At 39.6% G+C, this 26434-nt stretch overlaps 1 protein-coding gene across 1 annotated transcript; it reads right to left on the bottom strand.

The window, feature by feature from the left end:
• Positions 1-8234: 8234 nt before the first annotated feature.
• Positions 8235-25366, bottom strand: LOC307110180 (phosphatidylinositol 3-kinase regulatory subunit beta-like; the record flags this gene model as incomplete). The annotated part of the gene is given in 5 exon segments (XM_079789188.1): positions 8235-8726; positions 11550-11607; positions 24485-24566; positions 24569-24757; positions 24760-25366. Coding segments are annotated over 5 exon segments (1428 nt in total).
• Positions 25367-26434: the final 1068 nt, after the last annotated feature.

Raw genomic sequence — 26434 nt, 5'->3', positions numbered from 1 at the left:
AGTTAGCACTATAATGAGATGTAGAAAAACAGCATTCATTTAAATTAGGTGAATCTTGGAACCAGAGTTACTTCAAAATAATGTAGGATCTGGGAAGTAAATGCAGCAATTATGGAACCAATGTTAGCATTAAATAGTCCAAGCTGGAAAGTCTTAATAGGAGAAAACTAACAGCTGTCTCTAAAAGGAGAAATACTGAAAATTTGCATCTTAGCTATATATAACTCTATCACTGAACATTTCACATTGAATTACATTCACTCTATGTGCTATTTCCTCTATCAGTCCCTCAACTATTTATTCCCCTTTATATTCTTACTCATTACTACAACTGTCCACAGAAGACCATTGGAGTGACTGAAATAATGTAGAAATCGCTTTAAATGAGAAAGGAATTACTTTTTGTTTATTTTACTCACCAGGGTATATATTAACAAGACCACATTACAGAATGAGAAACAAGCAAATATAGTCACACATTTTAAAACATAATTAATACGGTAAATTTTCATAAAATCAACTCTGGATCATTTAACTTAAATCTCTAGTAATGTCTCTTTCCTACTAAGTTTATTGTTATTTGAAAATACTGAAGAATTAAAAGTAAGTTGTAGGTAAATAAATATCAAGAAAAAGTAAAAATTCAAAGAATTTTAAGCACCATTTGTCCACTGGGCTTGGAGAATAAATTTTATATATTTTACTAGAGTTGCTTCCAAATTTTGGCTATCTGCATTGGGTAGAAAAGACCTCATATTAAACATTAATTGTTTTAGACACAGTCTTTTACCTCATCTTATTGTATTTGTCACCTTTAAATATTCACTATTAAAGGAAGAGAGAGTCTTATAATATGAAGTCACCCCATATGGACATACACAAATTTCTTGTCATAATTTGACAATGCAAGGTTTGAAAGGATCTACAAAAATATTATCATATCAGAAACCCAGGAATATACAACTACCTTTCCACTATGTTTTGCCCTGTGCTGATTTTACAGTTTACATGTTCAGTCATACTGATGAAAAATGTCAGCATATAGATCAGTCTAAAATCATTTATATCACATTATTAAAATTAAACATAAACTTTGATTCAAATACAATAACTGAATACTTTTACAGACTCAAATTTATCTGTTTTAACTCCTTTAGTATTATACCAGTAAAATTAGAATTTATATGCAAGTTAATATTTGTATTCTAAAACTCAGAAGAATAGTGCCTATTTTTAAGAGACTCATTTTCTGCTTTGCATTTTATTAAGTGCTCTAAAATCATTATTACCCTAAGAAACCCCATTATTTAAATTGCATCCAAATTTGCCAATATATAGAAATATTTTCTCACACACATTTCTCATGAGTTTTCTGTTTCATTTAATATCCCATTGAACATTTATCACTGGGGGTAAAAAACACTGCCAATCCAGAAAAGAAATTAACAACAAAACAAGGATTGCCCTTTATAAATATTCACTGGAAAAAACTACATTCCTTTTCCTACTTGAGTTCCCAGTTTTCTTAACTGAAACTGTAAAAAATGTTATCTTATTTTATTTAGCTGGTGAATTGTGAAAAAGTTCATTATCTAGAAATTAAGTAGTCTAGATAATCAAGTACTGGTTAACAAAACAATGTGGCATAGCTGTTTCCTCTGAGTTAATATAATTGAATTTTAAATTTTTTAATCTTAAAAGGCAATATTTTACTAATAAGAAATGACAACAAGGAAATTATGTATACTTATGTAGTAATCTTAATTTGAATAGATATAAAAATAATTAAAATTTGTATAGCAAAAAGTATAAACTATGAAAAGCTCTGACCTAGAAATTTAAGAGAACTGGGTTCTAATTCCATCTTTTCCATTAAATGTAATGTTGAACACATCACTTAGCATCTTAATATCTTGGCTTATTATTCTTTGTGATAAATATGTAAAAACACGAGCTCCTTCCAACACGAAATATTATTCTCATCTTTTCTCCTAATGACCTCATAATCTATTGATAATAACTCATGCGATATGTACTTGTTTTTAATGAGATGGTTATTTTAGCATTAGCTAACACATTTCTATTAGAATAATGGTACTGAAAGAGGACAGTGTTTTGAAGTTCCTGTCATCAACTATTCTCAAAATTAGAAAAGTTAATGATCACAAGTTGTTTTATTAATTTTTTAATATGAGAGATGAAATTAAGCTACTCTATATCTTTTATAAAAGAATATGAACAGGAAAGTTTTCAAATAACAATATGTGGCCAACAAAAAATCTAAAATTATGAAACTTTTCATAATGTTTTCAGAAATATTTGTGAGCACTTAAAATTTGTTTAGCTGCTCAGGAAACAATTTTATATTTAATAATAATAAAATTCGAATTAAATAAAAATTTATTTCTAGAAAGCAAAAATTATTTTTTTAAATTCCTACTATCACTCACCTGTACCTTCAAATTAATGTTCCTGTTAATCACTTGGGATTTCATCTAATTCAGTCATTTTAGAGACTATAAACTTTATAGTATCTTAGCAAATATTACATTATTGAAAAGTAAATTTGTATATAAAGCTAAAATGGGAGAACGTAGAAGATTTAAAATACTTTATCTAAACTCTCCCTACCTTTATATTTGGTTTCATTTCTGAAAAGTTATTTAATACTTTTAAATATAAAAATAAATATTTGAAAACAATGAAGTTTAAACTTTATACACTTGCAAGTAAATTTTTTACCAAATATACCATTTCTCTACTGGTTATCTACTAGCTACCAGCAACTAGTAAAATATTTGTGAAAATACAATTAAAGATCTGTTTGCAGCTCCAGATACATTATAACTATAATTACCCTATTATAATATCTCTTTCAATTAAAACTCCCTAAATTTTTATCCTAATGAATGTTTGTGCCAACATTATTACTATCAAGTGGGAGAAAATTCAATCCACCTTTTATCACATAAGTGATCAGCAAAATTTATTTTCCTAAACTCCATACTAGATCATAATAGAAGATGAGATGTTCTCCTTCTTAAGTATTTAATAGCTATAAAAATGCTAGGGAGCAGAACTCTATCTCCCTCATAGAACGTTATGTATATAATTATACTTTTCCAGTGAATGGTCACAAAAGAGAAAATACTTTCATTTTCCTCCTTGCCTGATATATATACTAGTATACAATCACTTAAAATTTCTATAACATTCATATCAGTGACTTTAATCCTTAAGCAGGTCCATACTTAGGGTAAAGACACAAACTATAAAGGTGTGTTTGCAGGAGAGCGCATACAAATACATCAATACCATGCTTTCTGTTAAGGTCTCAACTTTTTTGGTGTATACAAGTGAGTATAGGAAGTATCTGAAACCATGACTAGCATAATAGGAAATGTGCAAGTCCTGCCAAATCTTTTAAAAGAAATCCACTTGTTAAAAATAAATTTAAAAAGTGGTAACCACAAGGAGACAGGTTATTAGGTCATTATGGATTTTTAAGGGACTACTGAAAAAATCGGGGGAAAAAAATCAATATTTTCCCTATGTTGTCAATGCATCCAATGAAATAGTTTTGGAAATGTACAAAAAATGACAGTGATCACAAGATCCAACTTAAGAAACACATGAGAAAAGAACATGACTATACTTTCTAAAACTTATCATGAATAATAAATTTAACACTATTTTATATTAAAGAAATGATGGATTCATTGGTTGTTGTGTGTTTTTTTATTTCCAGAAAAAGATCAAGTTGATTTATTTTTTGGAGTTACTTTATGGTCAATTTCTATAGTTCCATTCCCCTGTACCAAAGAAAAGAAGAGCTTCCATATTTTGCCTGGCTTTTAAGTCTTAAGAGCCAATATTTAAGACCATTATAATGTCAAAAATACAGCATACACTATTCTGGCATATGAAATTAAAGACGTGTGTTTTAACTTAAGGGCTTAATAGGCATGAAAATGCTTTACATTTAGCTTATGCACACATTTATCATAAGTAAAACATAAAGTTAAATACATAGTCACATATCAGGTTCATGGGATATAATGAATACTGATAAAAAATTTAATTGTAAAACTCTATTTTCCTTAAAAAATAAATATATAATAAAATCATTTAAAAATTCCTTTCATATCAACTTTATCAATGAAGCACTGCTGAATTTGTTCTATTTATTTTAATAAAAATAATTAACCAAAAAACTGTTCAAGTGTCTGATATTATCCCATTTATCCAGAACCCTTCTAAATATTGTACACTGGGAGACATTAATCGAAAGGGTATAGGTACAGAGATGAGACATTGTTCATAATAGTTTTTAATCCTAAAGCTTAAGTGTTAATGAGTTTTATATACTTCATTACTTTTTAAAATGTACCAGTCTCTAATGTAGAGTTATTGATCACAAGTGCTCAGAAAATAGACCTCTGCAGAGATTCTACTGCTTTGAGCTTCCGACCAGCCTCTTCCTGCTATAAAGTGCTAAGAAGTTCATGAAACATATCAGCACAACCTTACAACACTAATATAAAAAAAAATCTTATCTGAAATGCACACCTCTTTTTATATTTGTATCTTCAGGAATAAGAAAGAGATGAATAAATCTGAGCTCCTGAAGTCAGAATTTGAGCGAAGTCTATGGACCTATTTAAATTAAGAGAAATTTCCAACCTCTTAGAAAATTTTTAAGAACATATTTTGAAAGAGAGGCAATTCAAAGACTATGAGTAATCAAAATATGTGTGGTAGGAGGCATTCAGTAAATCCAACACTTTAAAAATATTGGACTCAGAAATGCTAAATTAATTTTTGACACTAAACTCTACTATAAAACTCTGTTTTAGCCGATGGAACTTAAGAGTCAAATCATCTTTACACTATTATAGCCATCTAGACAAGTTTTCATAGTTTCCCTCCCTCAACACACAAAAACATACCTCTTGTTTTATGTAGAAATAAGACAAACTCCAAAATAACTTGGCCAGCACAGCATCCCCTTACTTTCTTCATCTGGAGAGCCCTCTACCCTTTATTGCCATCATCTGGTCCTTATTACTGCATCGGGTTTGCCACTAAACCACACCCTAACCTCTACCCTGAAGGTGGCAATGGTTTTCTAAACTGTTAAGTGAAAAAGACATTTAAAGAAGTATATATTAGTCAAACCTGATCCATTTTAAACTTAATTGGGCACATAAAGTTGAAGAGTCACAAGCAACTAACTTTTAATTCGTCTTAAACACAGTCTATGTGTTCATCATGGCTTGATTTTGGTTCATCTCCCGAATTAAGAAAAAATGGAGGACCACCTCATAGTGGAAGCACTACTCACCTAAGGAAACAGGGTCTCTCAGTGATCATTTCAAAATTCCACAACTGCTGCTTCACAGATCTATTTCCAAATACATCCTTATTTGCATGTGCCTCAAAAGTTGTAGACAACGTCTGGCTTCTAGTTCATCCATCAGGGTAATGTTATTTTTATTAACTTTTGAGAAGTCTAACTTTCTATTCAGTTGTGTATGATATCAACCAGAAATTAAAAGTAGCAGTTTTTCTCTTTAACTTTCGGTTTTCAAAAGTTTTAAATACGAACAATTAAAAGACTCCACCAAGCCCTACACAACACATTGGCATTTACACTGTAAACATTGTACTGATTTTCTGTTTTCAAATATGCATTTATATCATCTCACCACACTCCAGCTAAGTTTTCAAATTCAATTTTATTTTTTAAAGCACATTTTCTCTTTTTAACTTTTAACTTTAAATTTTGTGCTTTGTTTCCTTCACTAAACTTAGTTGGACTTTGTAATATCTTTTAATTTTATTAATTTGTTTTATGTGACATATTATTATATAGTCATATTGTTGCCCCCATTTTAATCAAGGAAACATATACCTTTGAGACTCAACAAACTGGTCCACGTTGGGTTTATAATAATTTGAGTATGATGTAGGAAAATATGCAAAGAAACATTTCTGAGTTTCTTAAAATTGACAACAGTCACTTAGAAAAAAAAATAATGACCTAATCCTTACTAATTATTTTATGTTTAAGGTCATAATGTTAATAATGATGAACTCTTCTAGGCTTATTGCTGTAGTTCTGTTGCAATTCAATAGTACTCCATTATGCCTCCACTAATTTTAAATTTAACCCACTACTTATTTGTCTGTATTTTTTAAGGCCAGTGTCCTAATAAACATCTGCTTCTCATATCCTTATTTCCACAGTTAAAATTCAGAATCAAGGTATAAGCATGGCATCTCTAAGTGATTTTATCTTTTAAATTTAAAAAAAAGTAGATGAATGTAGGTAAGGCATTTCACATCCAACAGTTAAAAAGTTTTTTTGCTCCCAAACCTGAATTTACATGACCACAATGAATAGTATTTTTCATGCTAGAAAGCTGATAAAATTTAAAAATTAAATAATTCTAAAATATTTAGTGGATTCTTGATTTTCCCAAATAAAATTAGTTAAAACAACTTAAATTTTTATAAGGTTGTCCGAATATTTTTCTCAGCTGATGGTACACCATATCCATGTCTATGCAAATTAACATCCCCACTTTCCAATTAAAAAAAAAACCCTCAATAAACGGTCTAAACATATTTTCTTATTCCTTCTCCCAATCTATCACATTCCTGCACAACATCTAGAAAACACCTCAGCACAATTCAAGACACTGTTGTTTTAGTCTCTTGAACTTCGCAGAACTTCGCTTACAGAGCATCCTGCTGAATTTAACAAGTTACCGCCCTGCCAGATGCTCAGTTATGTGAGCTCGGTTCTCCCAAACACGTTTGCTCTGTCATCAGACACACACTCAGCACCTACAAACGCATCCTCTTTTCTGAACACCGAGTGTCTTCTTGCAGAAAAAAAAAACTCCTACCCTCTCCTAGCATGCCTCCCCTTTTCGGTTTAGTTGTGCGAACTGTTTACTCTTATTGGGGATGGCATTAGGAGATACACAAATAGGTTGCCTGTGTTCTTGCCCTAACTTTTCTGACATAAAATCCCAGCTGAGAAAAAACAAAACAAAATAAAACCAGCATGTGAAACAAGGAGCAGCAGCTGCTTTATCGTGCAGTTTTTAGATTCTGGCAACACGGCTAGGAAGGGTGGCTCCGCGGCAGCCAGGGTGTCAAACCTCGCCGGCGCCGGGGAGCTGAAGTGCACCGTCACCGAGAGCGGCGGCGGCGGCGGCGGCGAGGAACGGGGGTCAGCCACTCACCGGGGAGACGCCGACGGTCCTTCCCGGCGGCTCTCACCGCCCGGCTCCCATCCTCCTGCCGACAGCGCGGTTCAGAGGCTGCAGGGGCCGGGGTCCTCGCCCGCAGCCTGTGGCAGAGGACAACTGCGGAGTTTTTAATCATCCAGGGGAGGGGGTGCCCCAGCTGGCCCGGCTTCTCCCCCCAAACAGGACCCGGGCCACGCCTCCGGGCCGCCCCGAGCTTTGCTGGCACTTTGGCCGCTGCCCGCCGGCGCTCCGCGCTCCCGCACTCCGTACTTGGTTATATTGGGGCAGCAGGTGCGGAGCCTCCTCGGGCTGGTGCGTGGGGCTCGCGCGGGCTCCTCCAATGCGTCCGCGCGCCCCGCGCCGCGCGCCTCTGACTGGCTGGGCTCCCGGCGCCCGCCCCGCCCCGCCCGCTCGCCGCGCCGCCGCCGCGCCCGCGCCAGCGCCCCGCGTGGAAAAAGGTTCCCTGAGCGCGTCCCCCCGGCCAGAGGCTCTGCTTCCAGGAGGGTTTTCCTGGTTTCTCTGCGCGTCCAGGCAACGGTATTTCCCTGCGCTGCGCTGCGCTCCGCTCCGGCGTCCGGGGGGCGCCCTCCCCCGCCCCGCAGCCGGGCACCCGTCGCCCAGGGCGGCGCGCGCGCCCCGGGAGGGAGAGCTCGGACCCAGTCCCTCCGGTGCCCGCGGGCGGCTGCCCCTGAGTCCCGGCTCGGGTGGGCTCCGGGGCGGGGGCTTTCTCACTTTGGAGAACCTCCCCGGTCCTGAGTGGGCAGCGCTGCGCTTTGTTTGGACACTTGGCGAGTTTTAGGTTCGGACTCGCGGGCTCGCGGGCTTTACGGCCCCGGGGTCGTCCCCCCCACCCCCTCCCCGCGTCACTTCTAAGCGAGCGGAGGGAAGAGTTGGCTCCGTCCGGCCAGCCGCCCCCCTCTCTGACATTGTCCAGCCGCGCAGTGGGTGTGCTGGGGCAAATAACTCAGGTAGTCAGTCCGCGGGTGGCAGCTTTAGTGCCATTGTTCCGCCGGGCCGGGCCGCCCCTCTACTTTTCCCGTCTCCGTCTCCCCGGTCCTTCTCGGGTTCTCTGGACTCGTCTGGCCTGAATGGAGTGCGTGTTTGGGAAAGGCAGGATCGGACAGGTCTGTGGCACTGGGTGTCCGTGGAGCACGCGGTGAGCACCTGCGCGCTGTGCCAAGGAGACCCCGCGCACTGTGTTGCGTGCCTGTCCGTCTGCACCGGGGCACCGTTCAGAGAAGCCTCCGGTCGCAGCGCTGTGGGTGGTGTCCGTCCTTCGTGCGGGTGCGAGTCCAGCCCGACCGCGCGCCCACGCGGAGTCCTCTGCTCCCTGCACCCCTGTCCACCCCCTGTCCCCCGACCTTGGGGTCTGACTGGCTCTAATTGGCAGGGAGAGAGCCCAGGGACCCGCAGCCTGCCGCTGGAAGCCTGCTTGCCACCAGCTCTGCGTGCTTTCCCGTGCGGCTTTCCTCGTAATTAAAATCAGTCTTTTTTTCCTGTTTCCTGGCTGCTTCTCATTCATCCACACGTTATACAAACATCCAGTCTTAATGGCTACCCTCAGGATCCAGGCTGATTTCTCGTTCCACAGGCAAGACAAATTGGGTGTGTTCGCATTGAATGCTTATCTACCCTTCCATACTTTTTATTTCCTTTTTCTCCCCCCCCCCCCGCCCCCCGCCCGCGCTTTCCAGTAATTAGGTTATTTTCTTGAGGTGTGAACGGAGGGATTGTTGCTGAGATTCGACTTCTCTGGGCTTGTTCTCCCTTTCACTGGCTCCACTCCTGCATCAGGCTATTGGTTCACAGAGAGAAGCACCAGGACTTTTATAACCTCTTCAGCTGTATGTATCACAAAACAGATCCAAAGTCTGAGAGCTTAAAGCATGTTTTTTTTTTCTATTGTGCAATCATTTTGCCTTTAAACATTTATTATAATTGAGCACATTCAGCCCTAATGGGGAACTTAGAGGGTGAGCTTGCTTATAGTTTTCTTCACTCCCTAAAGCACCTTTATAGTATATGTGACTTGAGAATATTGGCATTTACGTCAGTATCTCAGCTATTTCATATATTTTCTTTTAACTGGCATTTCAGAAAGGACTTAAGTTGGCTTATTGAAATGTATTTAATTAAAAATCAATACAAAATATAGGTCAGTCAAACCAAGACATAGGGTAAAGTGATAATCGAAGAGATATGAAGCCAGGAATGGGGTTTAGAGAGGAAGATTCATTTATATTTTGTCAGAGATGGCCCCAAGTTTACCATTAAGAGAGTTAGTAGTCAGTATAAAGAAAGAAACACTGTATCAGCCACATGATTCATGGTATCCTACCACAATTAACCTCACAAGGAAATCTATGTTTTGAATGATATAGGTGGATTAAATATTGCTCCTTTTTTTAATAAAAGAATCTAAATACTTACAATGTTTTGACTTTTTATAAAGGAAATAATAGTATTACTGCTATTGAGCATGAACTTATTTTTGCAACAAGTAGATAAGGTAATAACATTCTTCCTTTCAAGGTTATCTGATAATTTAGAGGGAGAGAAAGGAGATGTTGAATCTGGTTAATCAAGAATAGTAAAGTCTATTTCTGTCAGTTCAAGTTTAGAGTGTTAGCTTCAAGTCATAATTTGGGGATGACTAGGTTACATGGCCATATTTCTGAAAGACACAGAATGAATGACTATATTTTTATTTCTTTTATAACTTATAATGTTCCATTTTGTAATATACAATTATATATTCTATATTAATATTATATGTATTTAAAGTTACCATCTATGTATGTACTATAAATAATATTAGTATTTCTCACTTCTACATCTTTCTGAAAATTTCGATATTACGGAGTTTATTTTTGTGCTGCATATTTTTTAATTGTTGTGTTCGGAAAGTGAGAGATCTATAGATCATGTACACCTCTGTATCCTATTATAAACACAGGGTTCAGGTATAAGCATGTCCACATCTGGAATTAGAAAAAAAAAAAGCAGTGCATAAAGTAAGAAGCCGAAAAAATTTTCTTGTAGGATGTCTACCAAGAAGAAACAAACTACTTCAAATGTTCCTAGTACCCATCAAGTCTTTTCACAGGCATCGTAACTAAAAGGTTCTATTATTATCATGTGAAAATGAGATTTGAAAATATTGTCCTGACTTAGAATTGTCTTTAAAAGACATCCGAGTATTGGTGCCCCCAATATAAAACCCCAATGCCGTTTACCTAGGTATAGTGATTATTAAAAGATCACTTGTTTCTCTCTATTTCAGAATGTTAGTGACATTTTAACATTAACCAGCTTATTGTCATTTGAATCTTACATGAATTAAAATATTTGTTTGTAAATGGATTAAGTGGCTTAATGGGTCATTTTCTCCCGCTGTAGTTGGAGTACCTGGAACTTGCTATCTGATTGCTTATCTGATCTGTTGTCTAACCATCTTCGTGTCAATGTCTTAATCTCTTTGCCTCCTGGTCCCCAGTGGGCGAGTGAGCAGATGTAGCACACCTGCAGCAGTTGAGTTGCCTCTAAGCTTCTGTCTTATTTGTGTTACAGATTTTTCCTTTAAATCATGCCCTCCTGTTTCTCTCCTTTTATTTGATGGACATAAGGTTCTAGGTTCTAGCTAACAGACCATAACTACTGCTAGAGCCCAACAAATTTTACCATAAAATGTCGGGAACAGAGAACACTATGTAATTCACATCAAGGTAAAGCCTTTTTTTCTTGGGTCACCTGCTTTGCTTATTGGACCCAATTTCGACATTTGCACTTTCTGTTTTGATGTTTTAATCCTCTGTGTTAAGTGGTAAAAAAAAAAAAAAAAAAAAAAAGAATGGCGAATGTGAAAGTACTTAGAAAGAGAATTAAGGGGAAAAAATCTTGCATTCTGGATATATACTGGTATTCCCTATAAATATAAATAAAACACGAAGACCCAAAAGTAAACTTTTACTTGGACTGGACAACATATGATGATTTTAATTATATTTTGTGTTTCTGAGAACATCAGTTTTAGTACTTATATCACAGCTGTTTTATGAAAGCGAAAATAAACATATCTTAATCAGTTCAGACTGGAGAAATATACTGACGTAATTAATTTAACAGCTGTTTCAGTAACCAACACTAAAGAACATAGCCTAATTTCTAGATGTCTTGATAACATCTGCAACCAAAACCTTTAAGAGGTATGAAAGAAGCACTCACATTCACCTGTTTTGGTGCTCACAGTGCCCACTTCTGTTTGCAGTGGCTACAGACATGACTCACATTGAAGCGTTCCTTACGCTGATCCTCTTGACATCTTGGTCTCACAGAAATTTTACTCCTTAGGAAAAAATGAAAAGGGGAAAAAAAACACCACACTGGCAGTTAAGCTAAGATTGTAGGAAACAACAGGAGTAAAATTTGCAATCTTCTTAATCTAGAAGTAAAATGTACTTATTAATTTCCATGCAGTAGCTTTTGTTAGATAAGCACTTGCATATTTTCTTAGATATATCCTCAGTCTGAGGATGCCTATCAATTTTAATACACTTACTTTTGTAGATGTCTAATTTTCATTTGTATAGTAATCTCTATCCAAGATCAACTAATATAAAATTATTTCCATAAAGAACAAAATCTACGATTCAATTTTTCATGACTAGATATGTCTCCAAAGAGTCCCTGTTTACACACCACTCTTCTAAATCTGAGAATAAAAATCTCTAGTAGCTTCTTATGTCGAAGTTAATGCCTTATTCCAAAGGATTTCCATATATGAGTTGCATCTTGATTATTTCCCATCTCCTTTCTCCCATTAACTTGACATTTCTTTGACTTTTTGCACTAAATCAGAATGATATTCCTTCAAAAATGTTTACTATTAAATACCATATCCATCTTTCTGTTTCATCCCTCCCTAGTTTCATTTATATTTGGAATCTTCTTTTTTAAATTCATATTTATAATCCAGTTTAAGTATTTTATATGGGTATTTAAAAGGAGACTATATGCTTCCCAGAAATTAAATTTTCCCCGCACTCTGATGAAATTTTGTGTTCAGACATTTTTATTGGGTGAGTATTGTGCACATAGGAAGCCTCACTTGTTTGTCTGAGATTCACTCCAGGAGACTGCATCAGGAAGCAAAAGCAGAACATTTTCACCATCTACTTTTCTGTTCACCAGTAAGCCCATAGTTAGCAATTGTGACCACTAGATGGCATACGTGTTCTAATTAGGAATGTCATTTAGCTGTTTCCTAGGGATTTTCTGACTTTTTTTTTTTTTTTTTTTTTAGGGAATTTAGAGGAACCCCCGAATTAGCAACTAGAACTATAAAGAAGAGTTATACATATAATTTAACATAAAAAATCTAAAACACACCAAGTTATAAAGTGGAAAAATGCTTAATAGGTGATCTTGTACTTGGAGGCAAAATAAAAGCTGTTAACATTTGTTGAGGGCTAACTCTACACTAGGCATTGAAGTAGGTATGCTTTATATGAACTGTTCCATTTTACCCTAATTGTCCAGTTGGAAGTCTAACTCAACAGTTGGCCTCCACGGAGTGTTCTTAACCATTCACGGAACCACTCCCTATTTTGATTAGAGTAAATTAATCAAATCACCACAAAACAAGTTGTTGATAGCACAGGCAGAGAACAGACCTCATATATAGAGAATCCGATGAATGGAAAATAGTTTTAGCACGAGTACACAACAAGATAAAATGCCACATTAAACCTACTAGTTGGCAGTTTATGGCATTTTTGTATATTCTCATGGACATGTTTCATTCATTAGGAACTTACTACTCTAAGCACTGTACAGAGTTAAATGAATTTAAATGTGAGGTTTTAGCAAAACTTTTTTTCACATACTTTAAAGGGAATACTATATACTCTCTCATTGTAGTGTTTTGCCTGAATAACTTGATTCAACATGCTAATTGACCCATACAGCCCACCATTTCTGAGAAAAATACATAGCTTAGCAATAATTGTTCGGAATAGATCACATATTGGTGTTTTAAATTTCTTTGCCATCAATCCTATTTATATCTGATTTGCTTTATTTATAAATTTTAAAAAAATCATTGTCCTGTCACCATGCCAGGTTTTGCCTGGCACATGGAAACTGGGCTGTGTTCTTTCTCCCTGACCCACCGCCAACCATTGCTCCTGGCACCTGGTAACAATGAAGGGAGCGGGACGCCACTGGCAACTGTTTCGATAACGGAGGAGGCCCCCCTCTGGAATAGCGCTAGTGGCTTTGCTTGCTGACAGTGGTAGAAACATGCTTTGTGTCTGGGAAGTTTTGAGATATAATTTATAAGCTGTGCCAGTACAGATACCACACCAATGTTTTATGCTTCAATAGCACATTTCTTGTAAGGATCCCAAGCCCATTTAATTTGGCAACAAAATTAATCAGTCTAGCAGAGCTACATGACACCACTTTCATACACCGCTCATTACTTCCTGGGCCACGTCGTCTGTGTGCAGACACAAACTGTGTGTGAAATGAAGGACTCGTACGTTGTAAACCCGCTTTCAGGGGCAACTGGTGAAGAAGTGTTCCTAATGAGATGAAAATAAATTACTTCAGGTGCCAAAGCACAATATAATGCAACTGTACTATCAAAGATTAATTGATTATTAGTTATTAGCTCACAAAGGGCTGACCGTCTTGTTGTAGGGAGAAGAAAGGAGTCTGTGTTGGATAGTCCTGAGGGAAGCCAAAGGGCTGAACAAGATGGCATCACGTTGGCTCAGGCTTAAGCAAAAGGATGGTCGCTAATGAGGGAGCAGGTAAGAACCCAGCAGCAAAAGAAATAATATCAAGGCCCACTGGAGAACAATATGAGGCAAGAAAAAAAAAAAAAGACAATGGTTGCTGAAAAAATGACAGCAATAGGTGTTCTACACTCGTAGTGAGTCTTAAGGACAATGGAACCAACAGTGACAAGCCCTACAGGGTAGTGGGTATGGTGGTTTTACCGGGTGGATCAGCACAATTGATGTGTAATGAGCTATTAGCATGTTTGGTAAAAACAGCATGTTTGACTAGAAGTTGAAAATAACTTCACTAGCAAAGTTATTAAATTAGAGCTTTTTCCATATTAGATAAATAATGGGAATTTTTTTTCAGCTTTCTGACTAAAGAATTACTCTCTTAATGAGGAAAAAAAGAACCCAATTTCTAGATTCAGAGAAAACTACGTGGGAGGATTGAGCTTCTCTAGCCATGTTCCACTCCAGGCCACCATCTATTTCCCAGGTCAGCTTTGCCTGTTGGTCATCCTTTGCATGTGTTCTCCGGGCAAAGCAGAAGACACACGTGATCACCCTGGATTTAAGCTGAGCAAACTACAGCTATCCTGTCTTCTGCACACTCAAAGCAGGATTGCATGTTTCCCCCTTCCCTTTCATTTTCTTTACCTCTGTTTCCATATGACCTGAATTAGAGTTCCAACTTCTCTGATTCGCTTTTATAGAAACTCAGTTTTATCCTGATTTGTTTTAAATTGTGTTAGTTACTTCAAAATGAAAATCTACTCTCTCTGAAGAGATGGGAAATACACTTATTTTCATTTTAAAGTCTAAATTATTGACTTTGGTATCTTTGATACTGAGTAATACACATTTGTGCCTCATTTTTCATTAACTCTTGACTGCATATTGTGCTCACAGTTTTTTGTTTGTTTTTAATGAAAGCGCAGAAAATACTTTTTAATGTTAAAAAAAGTTAACATGCCATTAAAAAGTTAGGAGGCGTTCTTTCTGATATCTCAGTTGGACTTGTATTCTTAGTGGGGTAACTGCCTTGCTCATTGAGGACAGAGATGAATATAGGAGAAATAGCCAAGTACGTTCAGCTGGTCTTTCCCTACATAATTAAATTTGAGGTTACATTCTTTGCTTCAGTCAAAAACTGTGAAAATAAGTTTCCAAATAAGTATCTCCAACTCTTAATCAAAAGTACAAACTGGAAACAGTTTATTGTTAAAATCTCTGAGCAAATTTGGATTGTAACAGAAATCTAATTCTTGACTATAAAGCCTTCTTAACCTATAATACTAGAGGCCCGGTGCACGAGATTCATGCACTGGGGGGAGTGGGGAAGGAGGGTCCCTCAGCCTGGCCTGTGCCTTCAGAGGATGTCCGCCTGCCAGCTTAGGCCCAATCCCTCTCGCAGTCCAGGGCTTTCAGAGTCCAGGACCCCTCTCACCTTACCGCCCGCCTGCAGTGGAGGCGGGAGAGGCTCCCACCACTGCCTCTGTACTCACCAGCCGTGAGCCCAGCTTCTGGCTGAGCGGCACTGACCACCAGGGGATAGTTCCTGCATTGAGCGTCTGCCCATTGGTGGTCAGTGTGCGTCATAGCGACCGGTCATTCTGCCGTTCGGTCAATTTGCATATTAGGCTTTTATTATATTGGATACTTACTATTTAAGATTTCCCATCTGGAGATAATTCTATAGATGAATAGGCTAAGTAAAATAGCATAAGTAAATATTTATTTCTTCTACTTCCTATCGGGATATATTTTTCTTATGTTAAGTATTATTGATTGGCCTTATACATCTATATTTTTTAATTCTTTATTACTTAAAGTATTACATATAGTATTACTTAGGTCTCCTTTTTCCTCCATTGACCTCTCCCCAGCCACCCCCATCCCCTGCACATGCCCTTATCCCCCTAGTGTCTGTCCATTGGTTATGCTTATATGCATGCATACAAATCCTTTGGTTGATCTCTAATCCCCTCCCTCCCCTGGATTGGCCTTAGATTTTAAAAAAAAGAGTTCTGAAATAAATTTTTGTTTGCAGGATTCCTAAATTGAGGTTCTTTGTTCTACTGCTGCTTGGATAGGTATATTTAAAATTAGATTTCTGTCTCTTCATATGAAAGATTAATATGATAATTAATACATATTGTCATTTTTAATTCAAACATTTCTTTAATAAATGTTTGTGTTATCCATTATGTGACACTGCATCATACACCATGGTATATCATCTCCACTCTCAAGGAGCTTATAGAATGTCCAAAGTGTTTTAATTGAGATATTCCTAGCATGTGGGAAGATGGGGAGAACACCTCTTGAGCTTTGAAGGGAGTTCTTCACCAAAGACATGCCCTTTAACTGGCTCAGAAGAATGAGTAGAAGAACTGGCCAGAGGTGATAAAAATGTCTATGTATGGGTAGATGCTGAGAGGTGAGAGAAGGTGATATTGGAGTAGATAGCAGCTCAATTAAGAAAAGACATATATCATCTTAAGGAACTTGAATTTATTGCAAAGTTTTCATCAGGAGGAGATAATTCTGTAGATGAATAGTCTTGAAGCAGATAAATCAGAGGGTTTATAATATTTATAGCCACAAATCATAAAGAAAGAAAGTAAGATTGTGGCAGGTCAGTGGATTCCAGACACTTACGGATGAGGAACTGGGAGAACTTGTGGACTGACTGGGCATGCAGGCAGGCTACAGAGAAGATTCCCTCCGCGTTAACTCACTGCTTCTAGGGGAGCAGATCTAGACAGACCATGGTGAACAAAATAGACTAGAACTGGACTTCACCCTCCCAGAATTTAGATTTTATTGGTAGATATAAACAAGTAAACAGGACATTACACTGAACCCACTATGCTGAGCATAATAAACGGGAAACTCTAGGTGCTCAAAATTAGTGGGTGTAACTGAAATGCAGAATATATTTAGGGATACATAAGAGTTTAGTTTTGGAGATGGTGACAAGATTCAATTGTGTAATACTTAAGGAAGTTGTGCTGAATAATACTGACTACCTATATGTAGAGGTCATATATCATACATTTTTATCTGCTTGCTTTAAAAAAATAACTGTTTTGAAGGTAAGCAGTTACAGTTGGTAGCCAATTCGTAGACTAAATTAATGTGCTATTCTTGCAAATAATGACATGAGAAGAGGTCAGGGACAACGATGAAACCTTGGGGAACACAGCAGTTTAGAGTCATAGAGAAATAAGAACCAATGCTAGACACTGGAGAGGGAATGTTGAATATGTAGGAGGAGAATCATGTAAAGAAGATGTCAAGGAAGCCAAAACTGGTGAGATTTTAAGAAAAGGGACAGGTGTATATGCATCCTTCAAAAAAGAAAAAGAAGATCAGAATGCAAAACTGAGTTTTGATTTGTCTTTAGGAGTATACACAGGTGTGTTGCAGTTATGAAAATTTCCCCCAAAGCAATGGATAACACAAAAAGATCTTCAAAATTCTAATATATTTGTTTTAATGAAATAGAGCATTAAGGAAAGATTTAAAAAGTTTCATTTGGTGTAACTTTATTTGGCTGAATTTAACTTGGGGTCAATAGTACTAATAGATTGAAGGATACTTTTTTTCCTGAGGAGAGATTTCTCAAACATATATCATCTTATCATTCCTATTATTGTTACTGTTGTTGTTAAAAAGAAGATTAGATCTTAGGAATCTGGTTTCTGGAGACTAATCCATATACAAAACATATATAGATTGTATAATATATATATATATATATATATATATATATATATATATATATATGTATATATATATATATATATATATATATATATATATGTATATATATATATATATATATATGTATATGTATATATAAATAAAACTAGAGGCCTAGTGCACAAAATTCATGCCCCTATGGGTAGGGTCCCTAGGTCTGGCCAGCGATCAGGGCCAACCGGGGCCTTCCTTCCCCAGCTTGTGGCCAGGGCCTATCTTCCCCTAGCTGCTGGCCAAGGCCTTTCTTCATTCCAAGCTACCCCCTGGTGGTCAGCGCACTTCATAGCGAGCGATCAAACTTCTGGTTGGTCGAACTCCCGAGGGGACAATTTACATATTAGCTTTTTGTTATATAGGATACCTCCATATCATTTTACTCTCACATTTTGAAAACCATTTGTTACTAAAACAAAAAGCACACTGTAACATAGAGCCCTTAATGCAGCATGTGTATCATTTTTCTATTAACACAACACTCGCCATTCAGAGTTGAGAGAATCTAGGCATAGGAAACTCACTCATTTAGATTGGTTCCAATTAGAGTGATTCTCCTTGAATAAAAGCCAGTTAAGATTAGTCATAACTAATATCTCTCTTTATCAATAACACAAGAGAATAAAACTAAAATATGCTGTGACATTCTTAATTGTAAAATACTGTCCAATAGATGCTCACTGTCATTAATGGTGAATTATAAATAATACAATTTTAAAACTCAAGTCTCTTTTATGAAATAAAATAGGGTTATCATGTATAATTTCCCTCTAACAACAACAAAAAAGAAGCAGAAGAGCTCTCCACGCAATCTGTGCCATTCACTTAGAAGTGATTTAGTACCATCTGAAATAGTAAAATACCAACAAAAAGAAAGTATATTTCAAGTTGATTTTGGAACCTGCAGAACAAACTATATATCTTTGCTATTTTCAGAAAAAGAAAAGCAAATCAAAACTGTCTTTTGGGATACATTTATTTACTCAAAGAATGAATTTTTTTTTTTCTGAAAATATAGCAGGTATTTTCCATCCTAACAAATGGACTGGCATAATTATTCACTATTATCTTATAAGCAGAATACAAAATTATTTTTACAACTTTTTTTGAGTTTGTCATAAGTTAATTTGGTATATGCATCTTTTTTATTCTCTTGCATTTTCTGGAGATGAGTGTTTAAATTTGGTCTCTCAAAAATTTTTATTATATAATCTATTATATAAAAAGCCAAGGAAATACATATTTTTATTTTGGCTTATGCTTACAGGCATGAATTTTAATTAACTCGGCAACAGCTGATAATAAGATTATTAGCATGTACAAAGTGTGCAGTTAATAGAAGCAGAACTAGAGGCAATTAGTGGAATTAGGTGTTTTTCTACCGAGAAACAGTATCCTAAATACTAATTGTTTATGCCAGTCCAATCACGGCAAACATCACTAATAGCTTCATTAAATCTATGTAACACTATATTATAAGCACTAAATAGACTTACTGATTTGGTATCAGATTGGCACAGTGATGAGCTTATTAACTTTTTTCATGACTTATGTATACACTGGGGAAATTTGGTTTCACAACGACATTTAGCTTTCCATGTCTTTGAAAGATAAAACATGCTTATTCTGCCATAGGTACAAGGCCTGTATGTCACACTCTTAAAATTACTCAATAACTTTTAAGAGTTTTAATCAATTCTCTTATTCTGTTAATTTTTTATTAATAAAGCTCTTGAAACTGTCATGAAATAAAGGTGCTATGCCCTAAAGACTCCAAAAATGGAGAAGAACATTTAGTACTAATTATTACTTTTTTACCTTAAAGGTCTATTATTTTACTTTTTATACTTCATACTAGAGGCCCGGTGCACAAAATTCGTGCACGGGGGTTGGGGGGGGTTGTCCCTCAGCCCAGCCTCCACCCTCTCCAATCTGGGACCCCTCAAGGGATGTCTGACTGGGGACAGTCAGACATCCCTCTCACAATCAAGGACTGCTGGCTCCCAACCGCTCGCCTGCCTGCCTGCCTGATTGCCCCTAACCGCTTCTGCTTGCCAGCCTGATCACCCCCTAACCACTCCCCTGCCCACCTGATCGACGCCTAACTGCTCCCCTGCCAGCCCGATTGCTCCTAACTACCCTCCCCTGCCGGCCTGGTCACCCCTAACTGCCCTCCCCTGCAGGCCTGGTCGCACCTAACTGTCCTTTCCTGCAGGCTTGGTCCCTCCCAACTGCCCTGCCCTGCAGTCCTGATCACCCTCAACTGCCCTCCCTTGCAGGCCTGGTCCCTCCCAACTGCCCTCCCCTGCTGGCCTGATCGCCCATAACTGCCCTCCCCTGCAGGCCTGGTCCCCCCCAACAACTGCCTCCCCTGCTGGCCATCTTGTGTCCACATGGGGTTGGCCATCTTTGACCACATGGGGGCAGCCATCTTGTGTGTTGGAGTGATGGTCAATTTGCATATTAGCCTTTTATTATATAGTATTGTCCAATGGGTTGAACAGGAATGTGGTTTTGAGGGTAGAGGCATTGGACTTCTGATCTTTCCTGTGGTTTGTTTATTTCTATGGAAGAGTCAGTGTTGTCTTTTTGACATATAAGCAGGGTGTTATAAGCCTCACACTTTCTTCAGTTCTGTTTGCAGTGTGTTCTTTTTTTCTCTCCTTTTTAAGGTCCAAAAGTGTTTTGGTGGTTGTTGTTGATTATATCTATTTATATTCACCATATAAGAAATTTAAAATGAGAAACTTAAAAACAGTCATTTATAATTCATTTAAAACTGGAAATAAAAAAACCCTATGCTAGGATAAATAAGCTATCTTATGAAAAATTACATTCTTAAAACAGAAATAGTGAGATTAGGATCATTTTATGTTTGTCAAAACATTGTACATATTTTCCTTAACAGAAGACAAATTCTCATGTCAGCTTCTGTATTTAATCCGTTGCAGTTTCACATGGGATGTAGCTGCTGAAAAACTCCACTATATACACGCAAGAGAGCAAAAGTTAAAAAAGTAAATATCATTTTAGCATTTTTATGAATATAGTTTGATTTTATGTACCTAATGAAAGGGTGTTTTGGTCCCACTTTTTAGAAACTGCTAGTTTGAGGCAATGTCATTTTTATAAATTAGAATGATTTAGCTAATTGTGCTGATATGATTAAAACATTACTGTCTCCGTATATTTACAATCTACATTGGATTCTTCACTTATATCCATTTAAATACCTAATAACAATTCATTGTATAGAAAACCTTTAGCTACCTACATTGTAGGAACACAGACTCCAGTGGTAACCTTTTTGCTCTAGCATTTTCTAGAAGGACCTTTTCCATGACTTATCAAGCATATGGTTCAGCAGTTTAATACAGAATGCTATACAATCAATAGGGGGATTATCATTAGAATTTAAAGTCTTCTAAAATCACACACACCCATGCACACATACAATCTTAATAAGTCAAGGGAATATAACCTAATGACATTAACATCAGAAATTTTTCTTTTAAGGGTTAAATGAATCAATTGAAGCCATATAAATTTGAGGTACCTTGAACTAGGTCTGAGCACAGTTATAATTAAACTAGAGGCCTAGCACACATGAAATTGTGCACAAGTAGCTCGCTTCCGCTTGCCTCAGCTGGCCGCCCTGCCCATCGCCGCTGGTAGCTCTCCATCGCAAGTAGCTCATGCCCCACCCTGTGCAAGAGCCACTGCTCATTTGCTCCTAATGCCGTTACGGCATCATGACCACAGGCCTTTTATGATATAGACTAGAGGCCCGGTGCACGAAATTCGTGCATGGGGGCATATCCCTCAGCCCAGCCTGCACCCTCTTCAATCTGGGACCCCTCGAGGGATGTTCGACTGCCTGTTTACAGTGATCAGGCCATGGGGGTGTGGCCAGCCTGGGTGAGGGGCTGAGAGCTGTTTTCAGGCTAGCCACACCCCCTTCAGGGTGGGGGTCCCTGCAGGGGTGCCTGGCCAGCCTGGGTGAGGGGTGGCTGATGGCTGTTTGTAGAATGGCCACAGCCCCTTCAGGGTGGGGGTCCCGATGGGGTGCCTGGCCAGCCAGGGTGAGGGCCTGAGGGCTCTTTGCAGGCTGGCCACACCCCCCGGTGACCCAAGCTCCCAGGCTCTCCTTTTTTTCTTTTTTTTACCTTTTTTCAGCGTCTCCTTGAGCAGAGGCCAGGGCTGGCTGGAAGCAGGTACCTGGGATTTATCTTCTATAATTGAAACTTTGTAGCCTTGAGCAGAGGCCAGGGCTGACCAGGGTGGGTGGGAAGCTTGGATTCCTCCATCACCAGGGGCAACCCAAGCCTCCTGCTTGCTCCAGCTCCGTGGCCACCGCCATCTTTGTTGTGTTAATTTGCATACTTGCTCCTGATTGGCTGGTGGGTGTAGCGGAGTGATTGTCAATTTGCATGTTTCTCTTTTATTAGTGTAGATAATCACCAGGCTGATTTTTTTAACCTATGTCCCCCTTTTTTCCCCTATTGACCCCCTCCAGCCTGCCCCCGCCTGCTCCAGACCCTCACTACCCTATTGTCTGTGTCCATGGGTTATGCATATATGCATACAAGATCTTTGGTTGATTATCTCCCACCCACCCTCCCCTGCCTTCCCTCTGAGATTCTGCACTCTGTTCCATGCTTCCATGTCTCTGGATCCACTCAGTTCATCAGTTTATTTTGTTAATTAGATTCCACATATGAGTGAGATAATGTGATACTTGTGTTTCTCTGACTGACTTATATCACTTAGCGTGATACTCTCCAGGTCCCTCCATGCTGTCTCAAAGGGTAAAATATTCTTTTTACTGCTGCATAGTAGTCATTTGTTCATTTGTTGATGTAGCCATTCTGAAAGGTGTGGGGTGATACCTCATTGTTGTTTTAATTTGCATCTCTCTGATGATCAGTGATTTTGAGCATTTATTCATATGTCTCTTGGCGATTTGTATGTCCACTTTGGAGAAGTGCCTATTTAGGTCCTTTGCCCATTTGTTAATTGGTTTGTATGTCTTCCTTTTGTTAAATTGTATGAGTTACTTATATATTTTGGATATTAACCCTTTATCAGATGTATCATTGCCAAATATGTTCTCCCATACACTGGGCTCCCTTTTCATTTTGTTGATGGTTTCTTTTGCAGAAGCTTTTTATTTTGATACTAGAGGCCCAGTGCATGAAATTTGTGCATGGGGGGGGGGATCCATCTGCCTGGCCTGCACCCTCTTGCAATCCGGGACCTTTTGGTGGATGTCCGACTGCTGGTTTAGGCCCGATCCCATAGATCGGGCCTAAACCAGCAGCCGGACATCCCTCTCGCAATCTGGGACCACCGGCTCCTAACTGCTCGCCTGCCTGCCTGATTGCTCCTAAAACTCAAGCTTCTTCTTTTTTTATTTTTAATATTTATATTTCTTTTGTGTTTTTTTTAAGTCAAGCTTCTTGAGAACATGAGGCATTTAACGTTATTCCATATTCCTTACAGAGAGCTAAGCATGGTAAACACAGCAAATATTTAATACTTATGGGATTCTATACAAACACTTTCCAACCAGGAATGTTTTAATAGGCAGTCTCCAGAAACTTGAATTGGAAAACCTAAAAGTAGAGTGCTCAGATTTCAGGCATCAGGTGCTATTAGCAGGATTTCTATCCCAATTAAACTCTAATTCTTAGTTCTCAACAGTCTGGACAAACTGCCCTTCACTGTCCCCAAAGTTTCTTATTCATCACTATCCCATTTTCCTTTCTTTTTTTTTTTTTTTTGAGTTCAATGTTTTATATCCACATTAGTATCAACGTACCATAGAAAACCCACCTGCCAGCCTAGCTGAGCAGGCAGAAGGTGGGTCCATGGCAGCATAGAAAACCAGGGTTCTTGTCCCAAAAGAGGAGAAAATGGGTTTACGGTCAAGGAAACAAAATCAGAACCCAACATGGTCAAGGAGAAGCCTTGAAACTGCATCGAGCGGAGGTGCTGAGGGCGGCGGTGCATCTTGGCTGGCCCAGCAGGACCTGCAGCAGCCTCGGCTCCTGGGAATCCTGGTTCAGATAGGGCCCAGCTCTTGAGGTTATTTTTAATAATTTTGCTTTTGGGCGAGGAGGGCTTCTGGGCAGCACCTCCGTGTGGGGGTAACCGGTGCGGGTTTTACTTCAGGGTTTGGAGGGGAAGTTGGGTCTGTGGGGCGGGACCCGCCCCCGCCCGGCCCCACATGTCACAGCTGAGGTTCTTGGAAGTGGCCCAGCAAAGTTCCTTTCTGCCCTGACCCCGGGTCTATGGCTTAAAAATCAGGGCACCAGGATGGGTCTGAGCACCCCAGGGGCCTTTGTAAACATGGCAGGTACAGGCAGGGGGAGTTTGGGGGAACTGTAGGAACTGGTAGGGGCAGCCAGAGCCAGGGGAAAGGGGGCATGGGGTAGAGGAGGTATGCTCCTCTAACAGAGACTTAGAGATACAGAGACTTAAGAGAGACAGAGAGGACAGAGATGGGGATAGAAAGAGTGACAGGAAGCGAGAGACTCAGAGAAAGCAAGAGAGAGATTGAGACAGAAAGATTCACAAAGAAGAGAGACAGACAGACAGACAGAAAGATGGAGTCCTGCTCTGTATGAGTCAGCCGGCTGTGGGGGGGGCGGGGGGGGCGGAGAGGGGGGCCTGGTTTGCACGGGATGTGCCAGTGTGATGGTAAGTGCATCGTTGTGTTGCACGAGGGAGGTGTGCTGGTAATGCAGCACAGCTCCTTCAGAGACCCGCACAGGTTGTAGGGCTCCGCAAAACCCAAGCCAGTGGCCGTGCAGTAGATGACACAGTGCTTGGTATCGCCGTCCACCACCACAGAGCAGGCATAGCTGCCCCGCTGGCTGCTCTCACGGATGAGGAAGGTACCATCCCGCTTGTCGTTCAGCCTTTCCTCAGCCTGCGTGCGGTGATCTTGCCCACATACCAGGTTCGTTCCTCATGGTCAGGGAGGTCATCCTCATCCTCCATCAGTGCATACTGGTCTTCAGTCTCCTTTTTGATTCCCAACCACTCGTTGATTTTCTTCTGCTGGGCACCTTTCTGGGTGAGCCATACCAGGTACTGGTCTCGGATCTTGCGCAGCTGCATGAGGTCTGGCTTCAGGCTATTCATGCGCTGATCTTGGTTATCCAAGGCCTGTGTCTGCAGCTCCAGTTCCAGCTTCGTGCAGCTCTCGTGGATCTCAGCGATGCGAGACTTGAGCTGTTCTGAGTTCAGCAGGAACCTCTGCATCTCGTTTTCATTGCTCTCACGCCGGAAGCGCTCCAGATACTCCTTGCTGCACTTCTCTTGAGTCTGGTCCTGCTCTTCGAAGATCTTGATGGTTTCATTGAAGGCTTCGATTGCGGTGAGCTTCATCTGCAATTCCTGGGAGGTGCGTGTGTACTCCTCGTAGACCTGGTCGTACTGGTGGCTCTTGTCCTCGGTTTCCAACCAAGGTAACAAACAAATAATTTCTCGCCAGAAGTCACGTCCAAATACTGTGAGACTGTGTTCTATAGGGCTGACTATGTACATGCACAGTAACAGGCTCACGTTCTAGCCCTAGGCGCCCAGGCATCCTCCACAATCCCACAGTCCTCTGGTCACAAACTTCCGGTTTTTCTGGCTCCTCCTTAAGTGGTGTTGCTTTCAGTCGCGTTGCAACGTCCAAGGCCTCTAGTTGGAAAGGATTTTTCTGTTCTTTGACGTTGGAACTATTGGAATCAGTGACGTTTCGGGAGTACTGCTGCTGCCACGAACATGTTGGTCCCAAGCGAACTCATGAAACAACCACCCATTCAGTCCACGGCTGGCACCGTCCTGGTTCGCAATGAGAAAGGTACTGTGCTGAGCCATTTTCCAATTGGATCTTCCTCTTCCTTCCCCAGCACACTCCAAACCTACCCCGGCCTGACCACTCCAACCCCATAGACCTTTAACCTTTTGCACTTGGATGTCGAGTGTGACTCGACACGGTTAACATTAGAATAAAGGAATCAAGAAAAAAGCAAGCGAGTGCAAAGGGTTAAGACCTTCCCCCCTATTTCTTTGACTTTCCCCCTATCACATTGTCTAGAGGCGCCCCTAACTGCTCCCTGGGGGTGGGGGCCAGCCTGGGGCCAGGCAAGGGTCACGGTTCCGCCCACTTGCCAGTCCCGCCCTTCTGCTTTGTTCGATGAGGTTCCCCATTCACCATGCTGTGATCAGAGACTGTGGGAGGCGGGAGGGGGAGGGACCAAGAGGTCAGCATTTCAGCCCGCTTGCCAGTCAATGCCACCTCATGGTGGGGGATGGGGCCGTGGGACCCTAGCCTGGTGTTCGGTCGTCCGTCCAGTCATTTAGGACGTGACGGCCCCTGGCTCTTTATATATTAGGATAGTCCCATTTGTTCTATTTTCTCCTTAGTTTCCTTTTCCCTAGGAGATGTATCCGTAAACATATTGCTTTGAGAGATGTCTGAGATTTCACTGCCTATGGTTTCTTCTGGGGTTTTTATGGTTTCCTGACTTACGTTTAAGTTTTTTATCTATTTTGAGTCTATTCTCGTGTATGGTGTATGTTGGTGGTCTATCTTCCTTTTTTTGTATGTATCTGCCCAATTTT

Source organism: Cnephaeus nilssonii (assembly GCF_951640355.1).
Source record: "Cnephaeus nilssonii genome assembly, chromosome: 13".
NCBI classification, from domain to species: domain Eukaryota; kingdom Metazoa; phylum Chordata; class Mammalia; order Chiroptera; family Vespertilionidae; genus Cnephaeus; species Cnephaeus nilssonii.
This window is presented reverse-complemented; position numbering and strand designations above follow the sequence as displayed.